The sequence below is a fragment of the Annulohypoxylon maeteangense genome, assembly GCF_022496945.1.
Source record: "Annulohypoxylon maeteangense strain CBS 123835 unplaced genomic scaffold GGS22scaffold_3, whole genome shotgun sequence".
Taxonomy (NCBI): domain Eukaryota; kingdom Fungi; phylum Ascomycota; class Sordariomycetes; order Xylariales; family Hypoxylaceae; genus Annulohypoxylon; species Annulohypoxylon maeteangense.
In genome coordinates this window covers 2,210,612-2,226,577 of record NW_025953250.1, presented here as the reverse complement: position 1 = coordinate 2,226,577, position 15,966 = coordinate 2,210,612, and the positions used below count along the sequence as shown (strand labels likewise).

Sequence of the window (15,966 nt, the reverse complement as noted above, 5' to 3'; positions counted from 1 at the left end):
CTGAGACCAAAGTGCAATTTGTGTTGGATCTGTTCTAGACCAAGATCAAATATCAAAATATCCCTGGCATGAGATGGATTGAGTCATGTATCAACAATGTTTCTATTTGCACAAACACCTATGAAAACGAAACAATAACAACGTAATCCAAGTTTGGTAACTTGCAACTTGCAGCAACCCTTGCGGCCCTATCAAAGCTTCCGGCATCCGCAGGTACATACCTCGCTCGATTAGATGCGGGTTGGCGGGTTGGTCTTCAACAAAATTGACATGTTGCAATATGATGACACACAGGGCGACACCAGTAGATCGTTGATAACCTTGGGATACAATACGCAATAGCGAGAGGCTACCGAAAAAAAACGGGCTTACCAACATCTGGCTGCCTATCTCTCCTCTTTCCCCTGTCCGCGTCTCAAGCCACCCGCGTCTGTCGCGGCAGTTGGTCATCCCCGGTGACTATTTACGGTGCTGATGTGATGCGACCAAGAAAATTTTCGTCCTACCGTTTCTCCCCCCCCATTCCATTCCATCCCATCCCATCTTGTCCAGAGATTCCCAATTTGGGATTCCTCCTGTCTCACGGACCCGCGGCGCATATGTCTCCAATCACAGGCCGGGATCTCGTCCGTGTCGTACGTGCTGAGGCTTGATCGACCACACCCGGCAATTGGGGGCGGAGATGGGTGAGATACCAGAGTACAGACTTACACTAATGTAGCGTGGTGTAAGCATGGTAAGGCGCCAGCCTGCCTTTCTTCGCGCAGTGCATACATAAAGTCGCATTCGTCCACGACCGAAATAGCATCAGCTAAATCAACCAAGTGCAACCCACGAGAGCTGAGATGACATAGTTTGTCTTATCTCCCGTCGCACTCTTTTTGCGGCATAGGAACAGACATCTATGATGCTTACCTACGGGCTGCCGTGTCTATCCCACACCCGACGAATGAGGACTCGCGCGACGGGAACGGACGAGAATCACGGGCGGGGGGGAAGGGCGACGGGGCGATAGAACATGCCATCTCCCTTCTAGACGCCCTTCTCACCATCCCGGGCGGCGCTCGTTTACGGCTCTCGTAAGGCTTAGTCCGCAGCGGGCATATGCGCACGCCCGTAAATCTATCTGTCCATCTATATCTATGTGGCGGACCGATTCCTCAATAATGACAGATAGGCGATCGAACTGCCACAACCCATCTGGGTACGGGCACCAGTTCGTGGTCCCGTTCCCGTTACTTGTACCTACTCGCTCCCGCTAAAGTTTCCGCCCGAAATATCACATCACTTTCATGAACGAGCGAGCATCATTGCTGAATTCGCGTGCCACACGAGGCCGTCGGGCACACAGCCAGATAACGCTCATACAACTAAGAGCGTGTATACCAAGCCAATTCGTTGCCGTGGGATAAGTATTGGTAATTAGCACATTGCTCCAGAGCCGTCGGATCCGGTCGAGGCTATGTAGGTACCTAGTATGTATGGCATACACACAATTGACCCCAATTGCGATAAAGATATCTTCAGGTGATGGCCTCCCAACCGCGGCCTCGACTGCCTAACTGAAGGGGTACCAGCGGTTATGCAGGTCATACGTAAAGGTAGAGCGACAGGATCTCCCGCCAATAGATGCGCTGCCCACTGTTGCATTGGGACGACTTGCACCGAGACATCAGGTGTACGGTTAATCTATCGATCACCAACTTTTTTGCACATTCGCAAGTACTGCTCAGACGTCATAGAGATACTAAGTATACACAGCGCTATCGAGTCAATACCGGCCTCACCTTAGGTATCTAGAGTAGGCACATACCTAGGTAGGTACCATACCAACCTCCACGCATCCCAACCCCCTCTCTCTCCTTGACCTAGGTCTGTGGGTATCAAAACACGCATGTCCCAGAACCCCTCCATACGGCACACGGATGTGTAACGCCTGCTTACCAGGGAGCACGCGGTCTATGCCCGTACCGGGCGGACCGGAAAGGTGGGTTTCACGAACGGGCGGCATTTGCAGCCCCTGAAACGTTTATCTTATTAGACATCTCAATTGCCCGAAACGACGCCGTTAGGTCATCATACCTGTGTCCAGTTTCTTCCTTTGTTCGAAAGGGATACTGAGGTAGGTATTGAGAGACTTAGGAGGTATGTAGACGCCGCTTAGTCTCGGGTGAGAAAATAGGCGGGTGTGGCGCTACTTGGCTGAGGAGGTAGAGAAGTAGCAGTACGCGGGATACTAGTATGTCAATGTTGTGGCCTTACTTGGTGCCTGCTGTACGCCCAACCGACCTCTCCATCCCTCATCCAGCCAGTACCTCTCTGCCTCTGTGGAATGAGATGGGGAGGAGGGGTCGGGCTGGCTGGAAAGGTGTCGGATAGCCGCAGCGCTCAGGTAGTACATGTTGGAGAAACCGACCCAAATTCATCTTTCCCGTTTGCTCTATGACGTGACGTTTGTCTACAACGGACTTCTCGCATGGGGAATCGCCAGTCAGAGGGTTGGTGTTTACTACCTAGACAGACTGGGGTGTGTAAAAGGGGCCACGATGCTTAACCTAATATCCCCATAGGAGAAAACCGGTCTTTCTCCCTCCTATTTTCTCGATCTTCGATCCCGCCTCCTTGGCATCTGATCGATGTCGTAGTTTCGTCTGAGAGATGTTCTAATTCCGGCTTTATACATACATACTAATAGACGATGCTGTAACCCAATAGGTAATGGACAGGGCTGAGAGGCTAAGGAGGGGTTGGGATGCGTCTAGTCATGCATGTACTATAACACGTGGTTGTTCAAGCATTCTTAGGAGGTATGTATCTACTTAAGTAGCGTAAGCCCTATTATATTAGCACCTGGTAGCCCCGGCCTAGTGATTACGGTGCCACCACTGTCAGGCCTCTAGTCCCCCGTGCTCCACTCCGTTCCGTGTCTACGGTTGCGGGTTGGAGATGCGAGGCCGTTTATAAGTGTCTAGATGTTTATGAGGTCGATAAGGTAAACCGGCAGTATTGGAACAGTTCATTCAATTCTAGGGCGATCTTATAGTTCTTATTTACTGGTATAAGGTAAGTAGGTCCTGGGGTAGGTATTGAAAAAGCATTTAAATACCTACCTAGGTCTTACCTAGGTATTTACTGAATGTCTTGGAATTGGAGAAATTATAATCTGGGCAACCACGTAACTATCGAGCTGTAAGACTTAATTAGGTCAATTATAATGTAATTCTTGTTATATCGGGTGTTTAATTGTTAGATGTATGTTGAGTTCATTGCTTCTGAAATTTTGAAGTGTGAAGACTTCCCGGTATTCATGAAGTCACCTGTTCGGGTGACACTTAGGATATAGATTTATTGAGAAAATTGTATTCTTTCTACGGTAGTAATTGGTCTCCCTGGTCTGTGCAGGAGGATTTTCTTTTCACTTTGTCACTTAAGCGGCACTTTTCACCTATCATATTCAATCATTAACCAACTTGGAACATCAACCTTAAGAAATCTTCGAATGGCCCTTAATGACGGCTTACCGGCCTTGCCTGAGCTCTCATTCATTCGGAGGAGTTATACAGAGAAATATCGGAAAAATAATGGAAATGAGAACCAACAACAAGATGAGGGTTCTATATATCGTACCGAACTAATCTTTAAACACATAAATCGAAAGTGGCATGTCAAAGTTACACTTACACTTAAGAGCATGATTCAATTGCCAGAGATTAATGCTAAATGGTTGCAACGAAAGAAAGACTTTGAAGATCTCTGCCGTTGTATAAATTTTAGCGGTATTCCTCTGCTAGAAGATACGGTTACCGAGCTCATTCTTTCCAATGATCTCTGCGATCCAGAGTTGCATCTCTTGCCACAAAGTGAACAACCAAATCTACCTAGAGATTACATACGCTCACATCCTTCAAGGTATACGATTCCGCATTCAAGAAGATCCCGAGCGTATAAGGTTCCCTTTATACGATGGCGGCGGTATACCGACAATCGACTGGTCAGCAATTCAGAAAGGGCAAGAATTTGCAGCAGGTGTCCACAAGGTTTACATAAAAGAGAGGAACCAACACTGCGTTTACAAGGAAGTAGATAGGCCCCTTTATGAGCCTCACGATACCGAGGTTCTTCAACAAGAGCTCCGGAACTTAGTTTTACTACGAAATACGAAGGGAATTGTGCAGATACTTGCCGTGGTCATATCTGCCAATCCATACCAGACAGACGAGAGGAAAGACAGTGAGGTCTTGAGAGGCATTCTCCTCGAGTATCACCCGTACGGCACTTTGCAGGATCTACTTCGTTCCAAGTCCGAAACGAGCTATCCGTGGCGACGCTGGGCCGTTCAGGTGGCAACTGCACTTAATTTACTTCACCGTCACCAACTATCGCATCTGGATTTGAAGCCAGCAAACATCGTTGTTAGCATAAAATGGGATGCCCTTTTAATCGATATTAGTGGGCTTGCTGTCACTCAAGAATGGTTATCGCCCGAAATGGCCCATGTATTTGCTCCTTGGGAACAGGATATCGGCTCGCGAATTCAAAATGATGTATCGGCATTTGGGAAGCTTTTGTCAAGAATGGCTGATGCTACGGGCAACCACCAAGAAGCACAGCTGTTAAAGCACGTCGCCTCCCTTGCCACCGCAGAAGTTCCCATACGTATCTCTCTACTAGATGCGATCTCTATGCTCCAGAACTAAACATTAGTTATTGGTATAATTCTATAGTGAATTATCCATGGGAGCTCGGTCAACCCATGGATTGTAGGCAATAGGGGCTATTTTCATTCATGGTGAGCTATTGACTTTGGCAGGTGGTCAGCTCGAAGGTCGTTGACTTCACATAAAATGCACTTTGACAACGATAGGAAAGGACCTTGGATTTTGTACTCGCTTTACTGGAAATTAAGAGGTCAAGAGTCCATATTGCGATTTAACTTTTCAACAAACCACGCGATTCCAAGTTTCCAAGAGCTAAAAATTTGTCAAAGAATCCGATAGCATCACCACTGCTTAGAAGTAGGTAGAGCCGACGTTCTCGCGCGTAATGGCAACTCCTTCAATAACCTGGGCGTTGGATATTGAACTATTCCCGTCGACAAGTGTCAAAGTAAGAAGAATGTATATCTCGGAAGCTTTGTTCGTCAATTTTATTCATTTTTTTCTGTATATGATAACCCAGAGAGCTTGACCGCTTCTTCAGGCATAAGAACTTAGCAGTCGCCTATCGCCTTTAACGAGGTAGGATAATGGTGTTATATGTAAGGTAAATAGAAAAGACAGTACTGTAAAACAATTGTTTAATAATCATGTTAGGCCGATGGAGAACCTCCTTAAGTTAAATTCAGAAATTCATCGAGGAGACATTTTCGTTTCGTCTAAAGATCGTCACTAACGTTGACGTTTCGACACACCCGCGACGACTGTCGTCTGAGCTAGGCCAGGGCGCGGCTTGGCTTTCGTGAGGCTGTCTTTCAATCTCAACTTATCCGCGATATCGAAGCCAGTACAGTGGAGAATCGGATGAAGCGATTCGATAGCCAAGCAAACGCCGCGATCCGCCAAGAGGACATTGATGCCCCTTGGCATTGCGATCTCGTTTCATCTCTTCGCTACCCCGGGATCTCACCGCGGTACCGCACCTACCAGAGATTAAAGCACGGCGATTTTTTCTATTGTTAACATCCGAAACGATCCAATCTCGGCTTCCTTGCGACACGGCACACGGAGAAGCGATGTCGATCGCAGAAGAACTGTCGCGTGCGCTATTTCCGCATCTGAATTCCCGCCAGGCGATATATACAACTAATGTCTCCCCCAAGAGATCCATTCTTTTCCTTCTTAGCCCAATGTTCCTTAGCAACTCAACATTCACACCTTCAGGACGAGTCGGGGGGTAAGTTGCACATTCATTGACATTCGGTCTCTCGTCGAAGCACGGTCTCACCTTCTACCATCGATCGACTACCTACACTGCACTGCCAATCCCAGGTGGAGGAGTGACGTGTACCGAGTATTCATCGGACCAAACCAAGCCAGGAGGACGCGAGAAGAGCCCTACTCGTCTCGACGAAAATCTGTTCACTTCTTCACCTTTAACTTTCGTTTCGTTTCGTTTCTGCAAGTCAGTCAGTTAGTTACTCGCACAGGATGGCGTACCAATTCCCCAACACCATCAGCGCAGCGCGCATCGCCACCTTCGTCAGCACCGCAGCCTGGATCCAAGGCACCAGCGCGAGCGAGGCCTCGCTGCCCGAAGAAGCCCTCAACAACTTCCTACGTAGACACGGCGTCGTCGGCACAAAAGTCTCCCCTAGACAAGCCACCGCATCCGCATCCGCGTCTCCCACCCCCGCCCCCGCAGCCTCAGAGGACGGGGACAAAGACAAAGCAGACTCAGCGTCCTCCGCATCATCCGTAAGCGGCGACGGCGTAGAAGAAGACGGCGCCTCGTCCGCGAGCTCCGCCGACTCCACACCAAGCAAGGGCGACAACGCCGCGGGCACAGCCGCGCAGAACCAAAACTCCAGCTCCGCCACCGCCGGCGTTGCCGGCTCCAACTCCGCGCAAGCCGGGATAACAGCCGCGTCATCAGGCCAACCCGCAATCGGGTCCGCGGACCCGCCGCCGCTAAGCACAGGGGCGCAGGTCGCGATCGGGGTGTGGAGCGCGGTAGCCGTGGTCGGGCTCGCGGCGCTGATATATTTCCTCGGCCGGCGACGGCGGGCGCGGATGGCGCGGGAGGAGATGGATGCGTTGCGGGACGAGGAGTTGGCGCGGGAGATGGCGGAGCAGCAGCGGGGGACAGGGACGTTTGGAGGAGTGGGACCGCCGATAAGTGCGGTGGCGCCGTCGGCGTATGTGCGAGATAGCAGGGCGGTTGGGGACGGGGCGAGGGGGATTGGGGGTGAGGGCGGGAGCCGGGCGCCGAGCGGGCAGTGGATGGCGACGCCGCCGTGGCAGGAGTCGGCTCCGACGTGGCGCGACTCGCAGCCGTGGAGGCAGTCGCAGCCGTCGGTTTTCGGGGCCCAGGATCGGTTTCCGGCGGGCTCGAGGCCGCCGCTGCCGCCGTTTGCTCCGCCGAAGTCGAAGCCTGAGGATGATCGGCGAACTGAGTATACGGCTGAGACGGAGAGTACGATTTTTGCGTATCGGTAGGGGGTGGGGTTGGGAGGTGTGTCTGATAGTGGGAAATAAAACTGGAAAATGATGCGGTATATTATGTATGTTCGTTAAGTGGATTGAGTCTGCAGTTATTATGTGCGCTACTTAGTTCGGTTGTTAATATCATTTATGTCCGCTTGCAAATTGTGTATGTAATTGTAATCTGTCAAGCTATCGGAGTGAAGTTTGTAGTTAGAAAAATGACTTGTTACAGGTAAGTTACTATAGAAAAATGGGACGGATTGCTTAGAAAACTAATACCTACCTACCTAAGTGTCTAACTGGAACACGGTATAGTTGGTATAATTATCATAAACCAATTGAAATAACATAATCTCTGACAGTAAAATGATAAAGGTAAAGCAATTGGTAAGTAGTTGTATGAACTATGATGATGGAATGAGGTGCTTGTATATGACTCAATTCACTGTCTTTTTCCTATCAGAGGCGGTGATAATCATCAAGATTGAATATAAGATGAGAATAAATGAATTATATACCTAAGTGAGATCTCCGTAGTAAAACTTAGTAAATAATTCTTATTATATACAATGTAACGAAGGCCTTAATATTGCTCGACACCTTAATGCCGTATAAATCATCTCATAACCTAAGAATGGCGTTCACTACTGAAGTGACTATCATCCATATCTGACCTAGTCATCATATTTATCATCTGCATCTATCCAATCTCACTCCGTCAGGGTCGTAGTAAGGTATATTGTAAAGACCACACAATCAAAGAACATATCAGGAACTAGAATTTAGGGAGATTAGGCAAGTAAAACAGTAATCATGAGTCGAGTCAAAGCAAGCGCGTCGTCAATTATATAAACGTCCTAACTTCCTAACTACCTCGCTTGCTAGCATGTCGCGCCGTAGGTATCATCGCATTTTTAATGTCCACTAGTCCATTAGTCCTTACACCGAAGACGGAACCCGACTGTGTCCTTAGACTTTTGCTTCCATAGGAAGATAAGAGGCCTGTAAGTTGATCCATCCACCCAATCTCCTTACATGATGACTTCATTAGCGACATCCTAGAGAGTTATGTTAGCTTAGTCCGGTATATGAATTGTCATATTGGGATTGATATATGACTTACCCTCTTCAATTCCTTGAAAGGCAAGCAGACACAGTTCTGCACGCGCACCTCATCGCCAACACCGCATTCCTTGCCCAGAATGGTGATGCTCTGTACCTTGACGCCGTTCTTCACGATGCTAGTCGAGTGGCTCGTAACGGGCGTAGGTGTACCCTCGACACGAGCCCAAGCACCCACGCGGCTGTTCCAGCCGACGATAGAGTATAGCACACAAGCATCATGCTTGATCTCGGCGTCCTCTAGGACAATAGACTCCTTCACACGCGCGCCGGGTCCAATCGTCACACGGGGTCCCACTGAAACATTGGGGCCAAGCTTGGCAGTAGGATCGACATGTGCGGACGGGTGGATGAATACGGGGGGTATGACGTTGGGAGAAGGCTTCGCAAGCTCGTTGGATTCGGTCTGGTAGGCCTTCTGTAGGTATAGCGCATTGGCCGGAACAGCAGAACCGGCGGTCTTGATCTGGCGCCAGAAGTCCTTTGTCTCGTAGACGAAGAACTGCTTGCTATCGGCGAGGTCGCTCAGGATGTCCTGCTCTAGACGGATGACCTCATTCTTGCGTTCTTCATCCTCTTCAGCCATGAAGCTCGACTCGAGGTTCTCGGATGACGGATACGAGACTAACCGAGGTCGGTCGGTTCTTCGCTTGATGGCAGTCTTGATGCTGGGGAAGATGGCGTCGACGCTGAATAGGTATACACCGCAGTTGATCAGGTTCGATATGTGGCTCTCCGGCTTCTCGACGTAATGTAGGACACGGCGAGAATGTTGGTCCGACACAATGCAACCGAAGTTGGTCGCAGCATCCTCGCTCACCCGTGTTCCCAGAATGACGGCCTCGGCATCCTTATTGTCGAAGAGCTCGGCCATCTCGTTGAGCGGGAAGGAACAGCATACGTCCGAGTTGAGGACGAAGATGCGCTCGGGCCGACCCTTAAGGATCGCATCTCGGAAGTGGTACAGGCCACCAGCAGTACCCAGGGCCTGGTATTCTCGTAGGTATTTGATAGGGAGGTTAGGGAACTCGGAGGCGGCTTCTTTGATAAAGTCCTTAAATACAGATTCGTCGTAGTAGCCGATCATAACAACCTCCTGAATGGAGGGTACTTTCGCAATGGCGGTCAAGCAGTGCCATACGATGGGGTGTCCAGCAACATCGAAGAGGGGCTATAGGGTGGTTAGTATGCTGGTGGTGTTGTTGGTGACAGATTCAGAGTCGATCGGCAGACAGACCTTGGGGACATCGAGCGATAGAGGGCGAAACCTGGTTCCTCTCGAAGGACCGCCGACCTGTATAGACGATCTGGTTAGTGGGGTCTCGTCTGCGTATTAGAGGCCAGAAATGCGCATACTAGAATGACGGCTTTGGTGCCCTTATTGGCCCCATTGGCTTTCTCTCGAATAGGAACCTGAAGCATGGTTACCGAGAAAGATGTAGATGTGTATATAGAAATGTATTAAGTGGTTTAAGCTGCTCTGAACTAAAAAAGTGTCAGACCGTGAAAATAAACGGAAGTATGCTCGAGATGTTTTTATTTGGCGGGGCAAGAGCACTGAACACTTTTAGACTTTTAGGTTGTTGTCCAGTGAAATGTCCAGCGTAACTTCTGGGTTCATGCAGCTGCAGTGACCCAGAACATGACGACGACAGGGGATTGGTCCAGGGCATTCGCTCAGATGCGTGCTAAATGTGGAGGCACTAATTGGCTTTCAAAGCTACCAACTTTTGGGGTCTACTAACCCGGTTCAGGTTCGGATTAACTTAATACCTGGGTATCTATTGGGTTGATTAAATAATCACATTATAGATGATATAGAGTTATGTAGGCGTCGACGTTATTCATAGACTTCTTCAGAACTTAGACTTGACATTCCTAACTCATGAAGTTCATTTAAAATGGCAAATAGAGCGGCTGTGACTTCATAGAGCCAAAACTTTGTCTTGTTGACCGTGGTCAATATGTTGGTTTCATATCCGGATAGTGCTCTCATTAGAAATTGTATTGATACACTATCGACTCCTCATAAACTTGAGTCTACGGGGTCTGGATTGTAGGCATCTAGTCGTCGAGACATTGCTTATTTATCTTCCGCACTTTCGTCCTTTGCTAGATCGTGCTCCTTCAAGAGTGCCGTGATCTCATCCGCACTCCAAAGTCGGTGGTAGATCTTACCATCCTTGGTCTGTCCTACTGTCGCAAATTCAACTATAAATAGGTTAGCATCGCATAAATATATTATGGTAAGATAATAGCCAACTCACTCTTCTCACTGCTTAGCTTGGTAGAGTCCATGGTCTTGCTCAGCACCTTAACTGCCATACCACAGGCCTCTTTCAGCGTGCAATCTTCCTTGTAGTCCTGCTTCAACAAGCTTGAGGCGCTCGCATTGTTGGCGCCGGCACTTGTGGCTTTCCAGCCGCCGTAGTTACCTGAGGGGTTGCTTAGGTAAAGTTGGAACTGTCGCTGGGGATCCCATCCTGCGTAGATGAAGGACACACCAAACGGCCGCAATCCACCGTGCTGAGTATATCCTTGCTTGAGATCGCATAGTATTCGTACTAGCTGTTCGCATGGGATATCCTCGTTGTACGTTAGGAGGTATCTTTGGGCGGCTTGTCGGGCGTAGTTGATCAGGATGTTCGCATCGGCCGTCATGCCAGCTACCGCACAGATCATGTTGCTGGGGCTTGTTAATATTTCTACCTATATAAAATCTAACAGAAATGACCGAATTGAATTCTGGTACGCACTCGTTTAAGATGTAAAGCTTCTCTGCTGATGTATCTTGCTCTAGAAGCTTTGACGTAACCTTACGCTCGGCGGCGAGGACGATGCCATCCTTGGCAAGAATTCCGATCGCAGTTCCGGCATGAGATATAGCTTCGAGGGCATATTCGACCTGGTACAAGCGACCCTCGGGGGAGAAGATGGTGGTCTATGCAAGATGTGAGCTTCTGCGCATAAAGTATAGGTAGCTCCCAAGCTTAGCTTACTCGGGAATCGTAACGGCGAGACATGTTGGGAAATCCGGCTGTGAGAAATCGTCAAGCGGGATGATTTCTCTAGCCTTGGGTGCTTATGTTGATTGATGTCAGTAAATTGGTAGAGGTGGGTTTTTGGTGGGATTGTTTGTATGTTGGTTCTCGAAGTTGAGAAGACCGGATGCTGCGAATTGATTGCTGGAAAGGGCAGGGCTGTAAACTAAGGCTAGGAAGTAGCTAGGCAAGAGCTCCGACGCGTACAATCTATGCTGTCTGGAAGGTGCCTCTCCAAGTGTGATGCAAGTACCCACGTAAAGAGAGGTACGTACCTCATCTTTTTGCAAGGCTGCTGTGGAAAGTGTGGCGAGTGTGGCTAGTGATGAAGATCACGCCTCTTATTGTATTTCGTACCTCTGGATTTCTGGGATTTCTTGAAGGAAGCCGCCTAGCAACCCCGGTTGGCTTACATAACAGCCGGGCTTTGTATTGATTTGCCCGAGGTCCGTGCTCCTAATCATCCCCCATTTTCTCCATTTTACAATTGATTCAACGGTCAGGACCTCCACTTCGCGACCAACTTTCTTTAGCAAAAGCTGGACCACGTCACAGCACGATATAACATGACACTGGACCATATCGTATAATCTGGTCTAGACACGAACGTTACATTACTCTAATCCTTATTTTTGCTTAAGACGTTAGTTCCGTCGCGTCGCCAGCTTCATTGATCAAATCTCGCGACATCAACATCGGTCACATATCCCCGCTATACCCATACATTCGTCGCTATCGACCGATTACCCGATCGCAGAATTCGCGAGCTTACGGGTTCGCGAATCCCTTTTACTAACTCAAAATAACCGAAGAAGGGAGAGGCAGAAGTTCAGGTTTCATTAGGTGTTAAAAGTGCTTGGGACCGTATTTTGGTCATTTCGCCTTTGCCTTCGGGTCATATCATAGACCAATCCAGCTTTGTAGAAGACGTGATTACCTTGCCAATTTTCCAAAAATCGCGGCGCAGCGTAGACAAATCTCCGTCAATACTGAGCAACTGAATACCTGTTCAAACGCCCCTTTACTTAAGTTCCATATATCCCGTCCGAGGTTTACCGATCCCTCGCGATGTCTGGTAAGCGCGTTCGCTTCAGCGCCGACACTGCTAGTGGCAGTGAAAGCCCTCCTTCATCCCGTACTCGATCCAGCGCAGACAAACCGCTGGATCCTACTCCCACAAGTGGTACACATCGCCCAAATACACGTTCACTAACAGGAACACTTTTCGCGTCAACAGAGCACGAACCACGTCGATCCGTGCGAGCTACCAAGGGTCAGCACACGAAAGCCTTCGATCAACTCGAGAACGGACCCGAACCGAAGCGAAAACAGACTAAGAAGGGAGGCAAGAAAGTAGAGAAAGATGAGAAGCAAGACGAAGAAGAGATCATTCGATGTATCTGCGGTGCCACGACGCAAGACGACGACGCTAATGAAGCCTGGATTGCTTGCGATCAATGTGGTGCCTGGCAGCATAATGTATGTATGGGGTTGAGCATCTTTACAGAAGATTTACCGAAGGAATACTACTGCGAAGAATGTAAGCCCGTCGACCACAAGATCACGCTTGACGCCATAAAGAAGGGAGAGAAGCCATGGGAAGATCGTCAGCGCAAGCGTCAGGAGGAGGAAGAGAAGAAGCGCAAGAAAGGCGGCAGAAAGACTAAGGGCAAGAGAACAAGCGACACGAAGGACCGCGCATCGCCGAGTGCTATTTCTACTACTACTACTACTGCTGCTGCTGCTCCTACTTCTACTACTGCTACGAACGCAAAAGCGAAGCCATCCCCAACGCCCGACGTTAAGAAGGAAGGCAGTGTCGCCGAATCTGAGCCGGTCGTAAAGGGCAAACGTAAGTCCCGCGATCATTCCCAAGGACCACAAGCCAAGCATCGCAAAGTTGCAGCAGAGCCGACCCAGGCAGGCCCTTCGGTGCCTAAATACACTCCCCCGAGCGATCTACCGGACAGCATCCAGAAGTTGGAAGGTCCTCGAAGACAAGCAGCACAAGGCCTACAGAAGTCACTTGACGCTGCCATCGATCTCGCCGAGAAGAAAAAGCTCTACTCTATACCCCAAGGCTCTTCCAAGAAGATCGTCACCGAGCGTCTAGCTATTGAGATCGAGCGTGCTTTCCTTGATACCCACCCAAATACTTCACACAATGCCTCGCAGCTTCGTACACTTATGTTTAGCCTGAAGAATAATGTTGAGCTTGCGGCTCAAGTGTTACAGAGGGCATTGCCACCCCCCTCGTTTGTGGTCATGACTGGCGATGAACTAGCAACTAAGGAGCAACAACGCGAGACTGCCGAGATGAAAGCTCGCGCAGAGAAGCAATCTATCTTAATTACGGACGATGGACCACGAGTCCGACGAACTCATAAGGGTGAAGAGTTGGTAGAGCAAGAGAACTTTGCAGTCGAAGCTGAGGATGCGTCCCACATTCGCCGACAAGGCCCTAGAGAGGCAAGCGAAACGGGCAACGCGAACAGCGAACCTACTTCATCATCTGCCGACAAGGTGCCATCGTCCACCAACGCTAGTAGGTCCAACTCGACAAGCGGTCCTCTCCGAATCGAGACTCAACCCCAGCACTCGCCTAAGAGGCCTGACTTCGATATTGGCAAGGTCTTTTCTAGCGTACGTTCACCTTCAGCTACGCACCAAAGACGAGCCTCTGCCCAGGTTCAGCCAGCTGGTCCGGTCGACGATCCTGAAGTAGATCGATTGCTCCAAGAAGACGGAACAGATTCGCCACCGTATTCTCCCTCTGAGAATATTGACCCCGAAGTTGTCTGGCGTGGTCCCTTAGTCATGACCAATGTGGGCGAAGTCGATGTTGTAGCAAAGTATGCTGGTGGAGCCGATCTTAGCAAGGTTAGAAACGTCGCATGGAAGGACCTTATACCCCCTCTGCTCATGGTTGCCGGTCGAATAACCGAAGAGAAGGCTATTCCTTACCTATGCGGCATGAGGTATAACAACCAGGTTGACTTAGTAATTACTAGTCTCACCCCAAGCCATCCAGCAGATTCCAATGCGCGCCAGCAGTTTCAGAAGATAATCGATTATTTTCAATCGAAGAAGCGATATGGAGTTGTCAATGAAAAGAAGCTTGGCAATGTTAGAGACACGTACTTGGTGCCCGTGGCAGAAGGTGATGGCCCAATTCCCGAGCCGGTACAGAACATCGATGGCCATATGGTTCCGCTGAAGCGTTCGGAGCCCATGCTCTTGATGATATTCGTTTATCGGGACGAGAAGCACTTCCAAATCCCGCTCGATCAGCAACGATCTGAATTGCAGAAAGCTGCTTCGGTAGCATCACCATCTCAAGGAACCCCGACTCCCTTTCAGTCGAGACAATCCATGTCGGGTCCGACATGGTCGCCCGCAACTCCACAAGGATCATTCGGCAGCCAGAGTGCAGCACCGCCCCACTATAACCAGACGCCAGTTCCACCGCCAAAGATTCCAGGTCAGTCGGTGATGCCAACACAGCGCCCGGCTCCAGCACTTCCAATGCAGGTGACGCAGGATCCCATGGTGCCCGCTTTACGAGCTGCGCAAGCCGAGGGCGAGACGAAGGCCAAAGAAGTTCTTGGTGAGCTTTTCGATAGTCCCATTGTCTCATTCCTGCTCCCTCATGCCGCACGTATGAAGGAAGGTGAATGGACAGCTGTCCGCCGAGCTCTAGAACGAGATAGCAGAGCCCGTAACGACTTGCAGCTTCTGAGCAAACTCCTTACTGAGGATGGTAACAACGTTCGCAAGCCAGGTCCTCAAGCGAACACAGCACCGTCTGGTCTTGTCCAGACTACTCTCGCTGCTGCGACGAATGAAAGTTCGGCACCAGCGGCTCAACCCAAAACTTGATTCTCTGATTCCTCAATCGCAGAGATCATTTTGTTTAGCTAGCAATTCCAACGGTAGGGACTGGAATTTTGGTACTGGTCCACACAACGAAGTTTTGAAACAGGTTCAATTCATACTCGGTTCCATTGAGCTAGCATGGAACACTTACATGATTGGTACGAGAGGATTAGAGATACTCTTAAACAGCAAGGACCAATCGTAATAAACACCAGTTCTCACACTTTCTCACACTTCCCCATTTCCTGGTCAACAGTTGAAGTTGCCCGTTTACACCACGCCACATTACTCACTAGCTGGTGTATATTCTCTCGGTGATGTTATATGATGAAGGGTCTATTCAGGATGGTCATGTCCTGTATTGGCGTGCTGTACTCCGCTTTCGGTACGGTGGAAAAGGATGTCCTACCTGGTACCCGGTAGGACTTCCGCAGTCCGCAACGATATGTTTCAGGTCAGTTCTCTTCCCAAGATCGGCTTACCCATACTTCAACACTTTCTTAGCTGCAGGAACTAACGAAACCATACAGAAAATCGCGCCTCGCGCTTTTGTCGATCCCCTCTTAAAAAAGTCGAAAACCTCCTTCCGGAATATGTGCTGAGGTTTGCAGCTACTGAAGGAAGGAAGTGCTGCTGTGTGTATGTATGTACGTGTGTTGGCTGTCGAGGCGAGATATGATGCGATAGCTACTTGGGCTTTCTTGCTCACAACCGTCTTCTCGTCCAATGCAGTTTTGTAATTAGGTAGTGAGACCTGGGTCTTCTTGACTAGGGCGACACAATTC

The 15,966-nt window shown here is 49.4% G+C and overlaps 5 protein-coding genes across 5 annotated transcripts; 3 read left to right on the top strand and 2 right to left on the bottom strand.

Moving 5' to 3' along the window:
- Nucleotides 1-3,499: 3,499 nt before the first annotated feature.
- Nucleotides 3,500-4,697, top strand: GGS22DRAFT_185747 (kinase-like domain-containing protein; the record flags this gene model as incomplete). The annotated part of the gene is made up of 2 exons (XM_047964369.1): nucleotides 3,500-3,860; nucleotides 3,910-4,697. 2 exons carry the CDS (start codon nucleotides 3,500-3,502, stop codon nucleotides 4,695-4,697), a joined length of 1,149 nt encoding a protein of 382 aa, XP_047822204.1.
- Nucleotides 4,698-5,986: 1,289 nt separating this feature from the next.
- On the top strand, nucleotides 5,987-7,310 carry GGS22DRAFT_96449 (uncharacterized protein). The gene has a single exon (XM_047968561.1). The coding sequence runs from the start codon at nucleotides 6,147-6,149 to the stop codon at nucleotides 7,152-7,154; it is 1,008 nt and encodes a 335-aa protein (XP_047822203.1). The 5' UTR covers nucleotides 5,987-6,146; the 3' UTR covers nucleotides 7,155-7,310.
- A 578-nt stretch (nucleotides 7,311-7,888) lies between these two features.
- GGS22DRAFT_155690 (nucleotide-diphospho-sugar transferase) lies at nucleotides 7,889-9,929 on the bottom strand. The gene is made up of 4 exons (XM_047960250.1): nucleotides 9,621-9,929; nucleotides 9,502-9,558; nucleotides 8,266-9,435; nucleotides 7,889-8,200 (listed from the first exon to the last, which is right to left on the bottom strand). The coding sequence occupies exons 1-4, from the start codon at nucleotides 9,684-9,686 to the stop codon at nucleotides 8,174-8,176; spliced, it is 1,320 nt and encodes a 439-aa protein (XP_047822202.1). The 5' UTR covers nucleotides 9,687-9,929; the 3' UTR covers nucleotides 7,889-8,173.
- A 163-nt stretch (nucleotides 9,930-10,092) lies between these two features.
- On the bottom strand, nucleotides 10,093-11,536 carry GGS22DRAFT_155689 (proteasome). Its single transcript, XM_047960249.1, has 4 exons — nucleotides 11,264-11,536; nucleotides 11,021-11,205; nucleotides 10,532-10,950; nucleotides 10,093-10,475 (listed from the first exon to the last, which is right to left on the bottom strand). Exons 1-4 carry the CDS (start codon nucleotides 11,285-11,287, stop codon nucleotides 10,348-10,350), a joined length of 756 nt encoding a protein of 251 aa, XP_047822201.1. The 5' UTR covers nucleotides 11,288-11,536; the 3' UTR covers nucleotides 10,093-10,347.
- A 594-nt stretch (nucleotides 11,537-12,130) lies between these two features.
- GGS22DRAFT_96432 (uncharacterized protein) lies at nucleotides 12,131-15,341 on the top strand. The gene is made up of 2 exons (XM_047968560.1): nucleotides 12,131-12,380; nucleotides 12,543-15,341. Exons 1-2 carry the CDS (start codon nucleotides 12,374-12,376, stop codon nucleotides 15,182-15,184), a joined length of 2,649 nt encoding a protein of 882 aa, XP_047822200.1. The 5' UTR covers nucleotides 12,131-12,373; the 3' UTR covers nucleotides 15,185-15,341.
- Nucleotides 15,342-15,966: the final 625 nt, after the last annotated feature.